Source organism: Osmerus eperlanus, chromosome 10, assembly GCF_963692335.1.
Source record: "Osmerus eperlanus chromosome 10, fOsmEpe2.1, whole genome shotgun sequence".
In the NCBI taxonomy this organism is placed as follows: Eukaryota; Metazoa; Chordata; class Actinopteri; order Osmeriformes; family Osmeridae; genus Osmerus; species Osmerus eperlanus.
Window position 1 is genome coordinate 2,371,473 of NC_085027.1, and position 12,909 is coordinate 2,384,381.

The 12,909-nt window shown below is 50.9% G+C and overlaps 1 protein-coding gene across 1 annotated transcript in view; it reads left to right on the top strand.

Moving 5' to 3' along the window:
• The first annotated feature begins 2,892 nt into the window (after window positions 1-2,892).
• Window positions 2,893-12,909, top strand: part of plekhg4 (pleckstrin homology domain containing, family G (with RhoGef domain) member 4) — a 46,801-nt gene continuing 36,784 nt past the window's right edge. Inside the window, exons 1-7 of the mRNA XM_062472094.1 lie at window positions 2,893-3,059; window positions 3,234-3,357; window positions 3,468-3,561; window positions 6,564-6,650; window positions 7,487-7,603; window positions 7,803-7,901; window positions 10,572-10,720. Coding sequence (XP_062328078.1) covers window positions 6,570-6,650; window positions 7,487-7,603; window positions 7,803-7,901; window positions 10,572-10,720 — 446 coding nt within the window. The 5' untranslated portion in view covers window positions 2,893-3,059; window positions 3,234-3,357; window positions 3,468-3,561; window positions 6,564-6,569. The remainder of the gene's footprint in view (window positions 3,060-3,233; window positions 3,358-3,467; window positions 3,562-6,563; window positions 6,651-7,486; window positions 7,604-7,802; window positions 7,902-10,571; window positions 10,721-12,909) is intronic.

Consider the following 12,909-nt stretch of genomic DNA (forward strand, 5'->3'; position numbering starts at 1 on the left):
GTTTGTATGGCGACGTGTGTGTGACACACACACGCGGCACTTTAGATAAGTTGTGAATTCTGTCCCCTTATATATATAAACTTTATTACAGGCTCAAGGCCCACATGGTAAAAAGTTAGTTACCCCCAGTGTATTGTAAGCCAACGCTAAAGAATTTGGCACAGTTTTGACATATCAGAAATATATTTTTACTGTCTGCGATGATCGGCATGGGGCTATGCGTGTTTGTTTGGATTCTTCTGAGAAAAACGACTTCAACGCAAAGCTTGGAAATTTGAAAAAAAAAATAACACCACAAAATAAGCTAAAGTACTATCTAGGCACCACGGCGATCACTCATCACCAGGTTTGTAAAAGGAGTTAGCGTAGCGCAGGAGCCTGTCTGTAAATCCCCCCAGTCCTATTTTAGAGCAGGCAGCGTCCAGCACGCCTAATGTTTCACCTCGCTGTGTTCCTTAATGACATTACTGGCTGTTTAGCATGATGACCTAGCCACATGGAGACAGTGTAGGGGAGTCACTGAGATTAATGAGTGTGTGTGGGTTTGTGTCGACAATGGGAGGTGTGTGTGTGAGAGAGAGAGAGAGAGAGAGAGGGTGAGAGAGGGGGTGAGAGGGAGAGACAGGGAGAGAGAGAGAGTGTGTGTCGGCAGTGGGAGGTTTGTCTGAGGGTGTGTGTGTGTGTGAGAGAGAGTGTGTGTGTCGGCAGTGGGAGGTTTGTCTGAGGGGGTGTGTGTGTGTGAGAGAGAGTGTGTGTGTCGGCAGTGGGAGGTTTGTCTGAGGGGGTGTGTGTGTGTGAGAGAGAGAGAGAGAGAGTGTCGGCAGTGGGAGGTCTGGAGGGACATGGCTGATGTCTGTGCACACTTGTCACCTTGTCCTTTGACATCTCACCGACAACAACACATGCCTGGGCATGTTCGCACACACACACACACACACATTCACCTCTACACCCAGAGACAGAGCTTAACACATAAACCCACCCACATTCTCTATTTCTCTCTCTTCTCTTTCTCCCTCTCTCTATCTTCTCTCTCTTTCTCTCTCTCTCTCTCTCTCTCTCTCTCTCTCTCTCTCTCTCTCTCTCTCTCTCTCTCTCTCTCTCCCTCTCCCTCTCCCTCTCTCTCTGTGTGTCCTGCAGTGTAAATCCTGTGATCAGACAGGTCTGCAGAGACAGAATGAATCTCAAGGGGTCCAGTCTGCCGCCAACAGCAACATCTCACAGTGAGGTGAAAGTGTGTGTGTAGGACGTGGGGGGTTTCTCTATTTTCCAATCCTCCCCCTTTCCAATCCTCCCCCTTTCCAATCCTCCCCTGACCCATACCTGCCCCTGGACTAATGGGTAGGAAACCCCAGTAGCAGGCGTATTGAAACCCCAAACAAACCATGTTAGGGTCAGCCCCAGTCGTCTCCCCCCAAACCAAACAGCCCTGGTAGGAATCACCCTCCACAAATCTCTCTTGAAACCCAGCCACCTCAGCAAGCTCTCGTCCTCGCTGTGATTCAGCCCTGTTTTTCTGGTCCCAGACTAAGCTTGTTCCTTATATGAAATTCCCTCTAAAGTCTCTCGGTTGCTTTTGATCTGATAACGGCTGCAGGGGTCTCAGGGTGTAGTCTTGGTGTTGCCGTGGCGATAATGTGTGTGGTGTTATGGTCTGTCTGAAGGGCAATCTTGCACACGCACACACACACACACACACACACACACACACACACACACACACACACACACACACACACACTGTGCTCCATCCTACTGCCAAGTTAAACTTCCTGAGGTTCAGCAAGCTGCATGACTTGAATTATGGATGAGGATGTGTGTGTGTGTGATAGTGTGTGTGTGATAAGTGTGTGTGTGTGAGATGGTATGTGTGTGTGATAGTGTGTGTGATAATGTGTGTGTGTGAGTGAGATGGTATGTGTGTGTGTGTTTGTGTGTGTGTGATAGTGTGTATGTGTGCATGTTTATACAGTGGGTGTTAGCTTACGCCTGTAGATGGGTCTGTGCCACTCTGTAACAGAGACAGCTGACAGTGTTCAGGTTTACCAGCAAACAGGTCTGGTTGTTGATCCATTAATATAGAGTATTTCGCACTCTCATACACACCTGTCGTATGTGTGCAGTGTGTGTGGGAGAACGTGTGTGTGATGCGTGTTGGTGTAACGTTATTGGCCACATCTGTTGTGTGCGTGCGGTTATGTGTGTTACCGCTCAGTGAAGTGTGTGTGTGTGTCCCTCCGCACGCAGGCCGCAGCCCAGACCAGGACCAGCAGACAGGGTTAGAGAGGAGACCCCCACTAGAGGAGACCCCCATCACCAGCCAGCAGGACCCCCCACCACCCTCGCCCCAGGCCCCCACAACCCCATCCCAACTCCAGACCCCCCCATCCCTCTCCCAGACCCCCCCATCCCTCTCCCAGACCCCCCCATCCCTCTCCCAGACCCCCTCATCCCTCTCCCAGACCCCCCTATCCCTCTCCCAGACCCCCCTATCCCTCTCCCAGACCCCCCTATCCCTCTCCCAGACCCCCCCCATCCCTCTCCCAGACCCCCCATCCCTCTCCCAGACCCCCCCATCCCTCTCCCAGACCCCCCTATCCCTCTCCCAGACCCCCCCATCCCTCTCCCAGACCCCCCCATCCCTCTCCCAGACCCCCCTATCCCTCTCCCAGACCCCCTCATCCCTCTCCCAGACCCCCCTATCCCTCTCCCAGACCCCCATATCCCTCTCCCAGACCCCCCCATCCCTCTCCCAGACCCCCCTATCCCTCTCCCAGACCCCCCCAATACCTCTCCCAGACCCCCCCATCCCTCTCCCAGACCCCCCCATCCCTCTCCCAGACCCCCTCATCCCCTCTCCCAGACCCCCCCATCCCTCTCCCAGACCCCCCCATCCCTCTCCCAGACCCCCCCATCCCTCTCCCAGACCCCCTCATCCCTCTCCCAGTCCTCCCAGTCCCTGTTTCCATCCCCAGCCTCCCTAAGGGGCCAACCAGCCCTCTCAGAGGCCCACAACATCAACGCTGCTGTGCTCAGCTCAGGGGTGCTGTGTCTGCCTGGTGAGTAGGACCATCACACACACACACACACACTCACACACAATTACACACTCACACACACACACACTCACACACCTCTTGTCTTACCACGTTTGAATATTGTAACATTACATGCTGTTGAGTCACTACAAATGGACATCCAGAACAGTTTTTCTTTTCTTCACCTTACCGAAGGTACGAGAGACAAAGGTGGTCGAGCTCTGGTGACCGTGACAACCAGGAACACTGTGTGGTTGAACCCCAACTGTAACAGCGGCGAGCTGGTTCGAATCCTGGTCTACTTCTGCACCACCCTCAGGTAGGCCCGCCTCCCCTAACCAGATTCACCCCGCTGTTGGCTAAACCCGTCATTACTTCCCTTGTGATTGGCTGGTTACCGAATGTGATGTCACATCCTGTCTCTGACAGGAAGGAAGTGCGGTCCCTGGGGTTGGCGGTTCTGGTGGACGCTCGCAGGTGCTCGCCAGTTCCTGCTCTGTTCAAAGCCTTCAACATCTTACAGGTGAGACGACCTGTCTTAACTCACTAAAACCTTTGAAGTCTTTGTTTACTTTTTTCCAATTCATTTTTCGTTTGGACAGCCTGATTTGTTTGAACCTCGAGAAACAGCCACGCACCAAAGCATGCAACTTCTCTCTGGGCTTAGATCAACTTGGCTCAGTCTTCTTGGCTACTATAGAGCCGTAGTAAACAACTGTATGTCGACACGTTACAGTTTTTCCTGCTGAGGGAGATGTGCATGTGGATATCATAGACTGCTGGCTGGCCTCTATCGTCTCTGAAGGATCAAGTTTTCCAGCCCAAGAGGGATGACATTCAGAACTGCCAAATGTAGGAAAGGTCTCTCCTCCACGGCCAGGCAGCCAGCTTTAGTCCCATGTTCTGGGGTACGGTGGCCAGTCGGGCCAGTCTTGGCTTCTCAAATTAAAAGTCCTGATTGGGAGCAGGCGAGGCGTGGTGGGGGTAGCCAGGGGAAAAATGAGGGAGGTTAATAGAAATAGAGGGGAGAGGAAGGGAGGGGGGGGGGGAGAGAGATTGGGGCCAGCTTCTGTGGCCAAGATAATAAGAGACAAACGGAGGCCTGTTTGTAATCAGGCCGGCCTCCTAACTTCTCCGTGTCCCAGTTAACGCACGTCTCCCTGTCGCTCCGGCCCGACGACAGATCCTTTGTGAGGGAAAACGACTCGCCTCACGTCCCCTCCTCTAGAGACACGGAATCAGCTACGATCATGTGACTCCGCCACAGCAGACCCCAACAAAACAACAAGAAACATGTGGAAGTTTAGCCTTTCTAGCTAACAAGCTACCATTTCCCATTCCCCTTTATGAAAGACACAAATAAGGTTTGTTCTAGAACTTCTGGTGCAAACTCCTCAGCCTGTTGGGGGAGACGGAGTGTTCTGTTGTGAGCGTTCTAGAACACACTTCCTTCCATTCCGGGTCAGCGCTGACAATGACAGGAGAAGGTGGCTTAGCCGCCCGCAGAGGTCCCCCTTTTAATGAAGCTCCCACCTGTCAACTGTGGCCTCCTGGTCCCACAGGGAATACCCTCCCCCCCAACCTCCCACACAATGGTTCAAGATAGCATCATCTTATTACTGTGTCTTTTGGGGCTGACACTGCACCCCCACCACCACACACACACACACACGCACGCACGCACGCACACACTCTCAGCTCCTCATTTGAAGGACTTACCCTGCCACAGGCTTTGTCCACTAATTGATCAGGCAACAATAGCACCCTTTGATGATCCCCCAGACAAATGTATCCTTTTCTCTCTTTCTTTCTTTCTCTCTCTCTCTCTCTCTTTCTCTCTCTTTCTCTTTCCAGCAGTGAGAATAATTTGACCTCCTGTCAGGTTTGGTTGAAAGGCAGACATCAGCAGTTAACATGGTGTATGTTCAGCTGGTTTACATTCATGTTCTACATTCAGTCCTGACAGCCCCACTACTCATAATCTTCTCTCCTAGAATGTTTTTTTATCATCAAGAAAAATGCTTTGTTTCTGAAAGACCACACTGAACATGTATGTACAGGCAAACTAACACAAACAAAATGGCCCCTCTCTGATAGCTTCCATCCTCCCTGACTCAACCTGCTGGGGCTTCTAGGTCAGGCTGTGTTTGTTCCCCTCAGACGAGGGATTTAAACTCATTTCAACGAGGATTTCATACAACCTCCAGCTGTGTTACGATCCTACCCCCAAACAAACCTCTGTACCAGAGCAGGCTCCTATACCAGTCTTCTTCCTCCCTGAGTTACATTTACATTTAGCAGACGCTCTTATCCAGAGAGACTTACAGTAAGTACAGGGACATTCCCCCTGAGGCAAGTAGGGTGAAGTGCCTTGCCCAAGGACACAACGTCATTTGGCACGGCCGGGGATCGAACTGGCAACCTTCTGATTGGTAGCCCGATTCCCTAACCGCTCAGCCATCTGACCCCGACGTGGGTCAGTGTAAGTTGTCTTGTTGACGGACAACTCAACGTTTTGTTTGGAGGTTGGCGTGTGCAATGTTGACTTCTGGGTAGTAGAGTCTTTAGAACGATTTTTGTAGTTTCCTGTCCTCAGTGTTCTCCTCACCAGACTGTGGTTTCAGAGCCAGCGGGGGTAGTGACACTGTGACACACAGCCCTGCGACGCCAGCCACTGTGTTGGAACGTGCTGTGCTGTTTCACACGAGGACACACGCTCGTCAGGAAGCGTGTGTTTGCCTGTGTGTGGAGGGGGGTCTCATTCAGGCCAGGTTAATCATGATCTAGGTGTTTGCTTGAAGCAAACGGCACATTTATCACCCTCGCCATTCATCAACCTCCAGGATGTGTGTGTGTGTGTGTGCTCTCCAGATCCTAGGAAGACAAGGAAATGTGACACAGTCTCAGCAACATCCATGAATTCTCTAAAGCTGTCTGCAAGTACAGAACGGACAATAACTTTCAACTCCCCAGTGTAGATTATTTGTTTTTAAGAAAATGAGTTTATTTTAACAGACTGGGAGTCTTTTCACTGCTGTTGAGAGTGTAAGGGTGACTAAGAAACACTGCAGGATGCTGTGTGTGTGTGTACATGTGTGTGTGTCACATCCCATGACCAGCACCGCTTTTAAAATTCACCAACTGCTGCCTCAACACAAGTGTGTTTGTGTTAACAAGCTCTAGCGTCGTGTGATTTTATATCCCTATATAACCTTTCTGTTTCGACAGCATCATATTTCCATTGTGACCAGAATTTACAAGCAGGACTTTGTCTTTGTTTTGGAGGATTTTGACGGGCTGAATATGGTGTTTTTCAGCCCTGTTGTTAGACTGTCAGTATGGCTTCATTCTGCACAGTTGATATTTCTCCAAACCACAACAGAGACTGTGTTTGCTTTTTCAAGCAGCTGTCAGAAGTGGTAGATTTGAGACATTTTATTATACTTCTGTTCAGACAGCTTCATTGATCTCTCTCTCTCCCCCTTCTCTGTGTATTTATTTGTTTGCGTGTGTGTGTGTCTCCAGGATGCCATGCCAGGCTGTATTCACACTGTGCTGCTACTGGCTGACAGAGACTTGGGTCTTCGCATGGAGAAGCCCTCCACCATACAGGTAAACACACACACATCAACGCTCACACGCACACACTGCATTCGCCTTTTAGACAAGCGTGGATGAAGAATAACCTTATCATAGCTCTGCACTCACTATAAAAGCATTGGATATGTTGATGTGTTCCCATTATTGCTCAGGCTACCTAGGACACTCAGCTCAAACAAATCCTCATCACGAGGATGTGATGTCACACACACACATACACACACACACACACACACACACAGTAGCCACTCAGACGCAGTAGTTGGCCATAAAGTGCTTGTTCTGATATCAATGTTGTCGCTCTATCTCTCTCCCTCTATCTCTCCCTCTATCTCTCCCTCTCTATCTCTCCCTCTATCTCTCCCTCTATCTCTCCCTCTATCTCTCCCTCTCTATCTCTCCCTCTATCTCTCCCTCTCTATCTCTCCCTCTATCTCTCCCTCTCTATCTCTCCCTCTATCTCTCCCTCTATCTCTCCCTCTATCTCTCCCTCTATCTCTCCCTCTCTATCTCTCCCTCTATCTCTCCCTCTCTATCTCTCCCTCTATCTCTCCCTCTATCTCTCCCTCTCTATCTCTCCCTCTCTATCTCTCCCTCTATCTCTCCCTCTCTATCTCTCCCTCTATCTCTCCCTCTATCTCTCCCTCTATCTCTCCCTCTATCTCTCCCTCTATCTCTCCCTCTCTATCTCTCCCTCTATCTCTCCCTCTATCTCTCCCTCTCTATCTCTCCCTCTATCTCTCCCTCTCTATCTCTCCCTCTATCTCTCCCTCTCTATCTCTCCCTCTCTATCTCTCCCTCTATCTCTCCCTCTATCTCTCCCTATCTCCCTCCCTATCTCCATGTAGATGGAGGTCCTGACCTCTCTCAAGTCCCTCCACAAGCACGTGGAGGCCTCTCAGCTGCCCACCGAGTTCGACGGCACCTTCCCCTTCTGCCACGCCCACTGGATCTGTTTCCGCACGGTGAGACGCCATGTTTGTAGTTCATTCTGAGCACCGTTGTATCTACATCTACATTGTGAAAGACTACAATGAAGATCAGTGAGAAACGCATCACATGTTTGTTGATATGGTTATCTCTGTTCTCTGGGGTTTTTCCCCTGACGGTCTTTGTGTTGATGTTTGTGTGTCTACCTGTGTGTGTGTGTGTGTCCTCCATCAGAGAGTGGCCCAGCTGACGAGTCACTGTGAGGATGCGATCAACCTTCTCCAGGGCACCATCACTACTCTGGAGTCCACCCCACTGCCCCACAGCGCAGAGGTACAGCAACACACACACACACACACACACCTCAGACCTGTAACTCCCCACACACTGCACCTGTAGGAGAGAGAAGGGGGAAGAGAGTTAGAGGGAGGGCGTGAGAGGGACTGAGAAAGAAGGAAACGGAGAGAGCGTTACTGTTTGAGAGAGAGATTTAGACTGAGGCGGAGGGAGTTATATAAGTGAGACATAGAGACATGGAGACATAGAGAGAAAAAGAGAGGGAGAGACCGAGGGAGGGACGGAGAGAGGGTATCTAAAAGTGCTCTGAGAGAGCCAGCCAGTTGGCAGCAGAGCTACTGTACATCATATGACCCTGGGCTGGCTGCTGGCCTGTTGTGATATCACAGAACACCACAGGGGATCCTGAGCACAACAACCTAGCTCACCGTGCACGACAACCTCGCTCACCGTGCACGACAACCTAGCTCATCACAACCCCATACTCAGTATTACTACACATCAGCGAGGTGGGAAGTTGATTTTATTCAAAGTTGCCGTATCACCGTTTGTTATTGTCCGCGTGTCAGATTTAGTTTGATATTGAACTAGGCTAAAGGCCACACGCGTCTAGTCGGCCAGCTGCAAAAGCACTTTCTCTGGCCTCAGCTCAGCGCCCCCCGCTATCCAGTCACCTGCGCCAGAGCTATATTTACCCAGAGTCCCCTGCAGCTCGCTACTGGCCTCTTGGTCTCCATTACCGCCGTCCAGAGAGCAGTGCGGGCTCTCTTCAAAACATCTTCTTGAGAGGATCTTGCGGAATGTTTTATTTGGGAGTGTGTCGGCTTGGCTACCTCTTTGAGGTCGTCTCTCTCGTTCTCCACGTCTGGGCCTCGTTTCTCTAAATCTCTCTCTTTCTCTCTCTCTCTTTCTCTCTCTCTCTCTCTCTTTCTCTCTCTCTTTCTCTCTCTCTTTCTCTCTCTCTCTTTCTCTTTCTCTTTCTCTCTCTCTCTCTCTCTCTCTCTCTCTCTCTCTCTCTCTCTCTCTCTCTCTCTCTCTCTCTCTCTCTCTGATCTTGATCTTGATCCTGCCACTCTTTTCCTCTCTTTTTCTCCTCATTTGTCTCTCTCAGCTCTCTCTTCCATTCTTCATGGCACTCCTTCCCTCTCTCCCTGTCTCTCTCTCCCTCCCTCCACCTCTCTCTCCTCTTTGTAATTGGGTTGGTGGGGGCATAAAGGCTGGTCTCAGGTCAGTGTGTGTCTGGGTTTCCTAGCAACGCTCTGTGAAGTCACTCTGACCCATGAGGACCAGGCCCCTTGAGATTGTGTGTGTGTGTGTGTGTGTGTGTGTGTGTAGTCCTGATTGTGTGTGTGTTTAATTGAAGCTAGAAACCCCAGGAGAAGGTCTCCAGGCAACCCTCCCTGTTACCAGAGTTCACCTCAGCAGAACGTTGGGTGTTGTTGTGTGTAACAGATGATTGTTGGGAACAGACCTGAGACACTCACAGTTCAGTCACACTGCCCACACACACGCAGGGCTGGTCTGGGCTTGTCAGTACGACTCCTCCATCTCTTCACAGATCAGTCCTCTCCTCCCCTCTCCTCCGCCTCTCCTCCGCCTCCTCCCTCGGAGTGCTTCTCTTTCTCTCCTTTCACCTGCATTGACCCCTCGTTCTAGCCCCCCCCCCGCATCTCACCCTCTTCCCTTCCTCTTTCAACATTCTAGGCATTTTCCACAAAACACACATACTTGAACACACACACACTCTCTCTCTCTCTGCCTTTTCCTCATTCCACCAGCGAGACGCTTGAGAAATGTAGTAATTATACTAATTATCTCTCCATTCTCATCACAAAGCATGTTTATGTTATTCCTGAGTGATGACATATTCATGACGATTCTCACCACAGTTTATCATCGTCTTTGATCTTTACTTGATGTATTCATAGCCAAAAAGAGTACAAAAAATATATGATCGTAACAAAAAAAACTAAATTAAATACAACCAACATATCCGCCAGGTAGGTCAGGTTACTTGTATATTCCCTGACAGAGTGTATTTCTACATCTGATATCTAAAATGAGTCAGCAGGAAACATGATGTGTTATTCTATCAAGTCATCATCCTGTGGCTCGTTACCACAGTACAACACTGCCCTGCAGCTTACTACCCTCCCAGGTGTGTGTGTGTGTGTGTGTGTGTGTGTGTGTGTGTGTGTGTGTAGCCAGGCGTTGCCAGAGACAGTAATAAGTGTCTTGTCTGCTTCGAGGCGTCCTCAGAGAATCAGTCCAGTTGTAGACTAGAGTCAGCTGATGGGGGAATTCTAATTGGTCTGATTGAAGCAGTGTGTGTTGAAAGAACCCATGGAGAATGTGCTGGATCCAGTTCAAATAAACATATCTATATTCAGGTGACTTTAAGAGCAGGTGAATGTTTTCAAATATTGTGTAGTGTGTTGAAATTGGTCAAGTAATTATCACTGCCTCTGTCTCCCAAATCTTTGTCTAATTCTCCCTCTCTGTCTGTGCCTGTCTCTCTGTATCTCTCTCTCCCTCTCTCTCTCTCTCTCTCTCTCTCTCTCTCTCTCTCTCTGTCTCTCTCTCTGTCTCTCTCTCTGTATCTCTATCTGTATCTCTCCATCTCCCTCTCCCCCCCCTCTCTCTCTCTCTCCCCCTATCCCTCTCTCTCCCTCTCTCTCTCTGCATCTCTCTCCCTCTCTCTCTCAGGAGGCCCAGGTGTTGCTGGAGAGGTACAGGGCTCTGATGCGTAGCGTCCTAGAGGACAGCCGATTGGTCAGGCTGCAGCTCGAGGGCGGAGCTGCATTGTCCCGCCTCCGCAAGGAGGAGACCAGCGTCAGCCTCACTGAGGACTACAGGTACTGTACACACACACACACACACCACACACACAAACACCACACACATATGCATGCATACACACACACCCTCCTCCACCCTTGTTTACGTGTCCAGCTCCACTAAACGGGTCTGAAGATCCCAGTCTGGATGCACTCAGACTTGTGATCGTGCAGCTCCAGAGCCCTGAGTGTTCCTCTGCTTGTACCTGCCAACTGAAGAGTTCTGTCCCAGAGTAGACACAGGAAGAGAGAGACAGTCAGAGAGCAGACTGTGTGTATGTGTGTGTAAGTGTAGCAAGGGGAGTGGGGAGACAAGAATGTTTTTCCTCTGGCCAAGCCAAGAAGAACAAGCCTTATCATCGCTGGCTGGAGTTAGCGAGCTAGCTTCTCTGTCCTCCTCCTCAGTGAGCTAGCTTCTCTGTCCTCCTCAGCGAGCTAGCTTTTCTGTCCTCCTCAGTGAGCTAGCTTCTCTGTCCTCCTCCTCAGTGAGCTAGCTTCTCTGTCCTCCTCCTCAGCGAGCTAGCTTCTCTGTCCTCCTCCTCAGCGAGCTAGCTTCTCTGTCCTCCTCAGCGAGCTATGTTCTCTGTCCTCCTCAGCGAGCTAGCTTCTCTGTCCTCCTCAGCGAGCTAGCTTCTCTGTCCTCCTCCTCAGCGAGCTAGCTTCTCTGTCCTCCTCCTCAGTGAGCTAGCTTCTCTGTCCTCCTCAGCGAGCTAGCTTCTCTGTCCTCCTCAGAGAGCTAGCTTCTCTGTCCTCCTCAGCGAGCTAGCTTCTCTGTCCTCCTCAGCGAGCTAGCTTCTCTGTCCTCCTCAGTGAGCTAGCTTCTCTGTCCTCCTCAGTGAGCTAGCTTCTCTGTCCTCCTCAGCGAGCTAGCTTCTCTGTCCTCCTCAGCGAGCTAGCTTCTCTGTCCTCCTCAGTGAGCTAGCTTCTCTGTCCTCCTCAGTGAGCTAGCTTCTCTGTCCTCCTCCTCAGCGAGCTAGCTTCTCTGTCCTCCTCAGTGAGCTAGCTTCTCTGTCCTCCTCCTGCATTAGCGGAGGTGTCTCTGCTCTGCCTCAGAGCTCTGCTGACATGACCCCGTCCATACGACATGCGTGTCCACAGCACACCTCAGACTTAACGCTCCCTCATCCTGTGGGCCTGTGGGTAGACACACGCCGTCACCTGTGGCCATTCTGGGTCGAGACGCATAACTGCTGTTGACCCCTTCCCATCTCTCCATCCTTCCTCTCTTCCTCTCCCCTTTCTCTCCTTTCCTCCGATGGGGAGAGCGTCCCTTCTTTACATTAACATTACATTTAGTCATTTAGCAGACGCTCTTATCCAGAGCGACTTACAGTAAGTACAGGGATATTCCCCCGAGGCAAGTAGGGTGAAGTGCCTTGCCCAAGGACACAACGTCATTTGACCCCGCGGGGGAATCGAACCGGCAACCTTTTGATTATTAGCCCGATCCCCTAACCGCTCAGCCATCCTTTCCTCCGATGGGGAGAGTGCTCCTTCCCATCTCTCCATCCTTCCTCTCTTCCTCTCCTCTCTGCCCTTCTCTCCTTTCCTCCGTCCGATGGGGGAGAGCGCCCCTTCTCTCGTTCGACAGTGACACAGATGACACAATACACGGCTTGTCGAGGCTCGCCTCGTTTCCCCAACAATAGATGACGACAAAACACAACTCGCGTTCTCGTCTCCCCTGTCCTCCTACCCCGGGCTAGCCATGTCTTCAGAGCTGTCACCACCCCACCCCTCCCAATCCTGGGGAATGTGCTGCCCCTACCTGCGTTTGACTGGAGGGCACTTCCATTTCGGGGCAAAGGGGGGGGGTGGGAAATCTGGAGAGCAATGCTTTCTTTGTGCCGCTCTCGCCGTTCTCACAGGGAGGAACTCAAGGAGTAGGGATCAACTCTTGTTTTGGCGGGAGGTGAAAGCCGATAAAGAGATAAGAGGGAGGGGGAGAGAGAGAGAGAGAGAGAGAGAGAGAGAGAGAGAGAGAGAGAGAGAGAGAGAGAGAGAGAGAGAGAGAGAGAGAGAGAGAGAGAGAGAGAGGAGAAAAGAAAGAGAGTAGTGTTATAGGATTGATGTTTTGGAGGAGTGAATTTTCTAAAACATAACAGAGAATAGGGCTTTGTTTCTGAAACAGACTCAAAGGAGGACGGAGAAGTTGCTAGCTACTTGACTGTGTCCTCATGACCGAGTGAAATCCCCCCTCCTCCCCC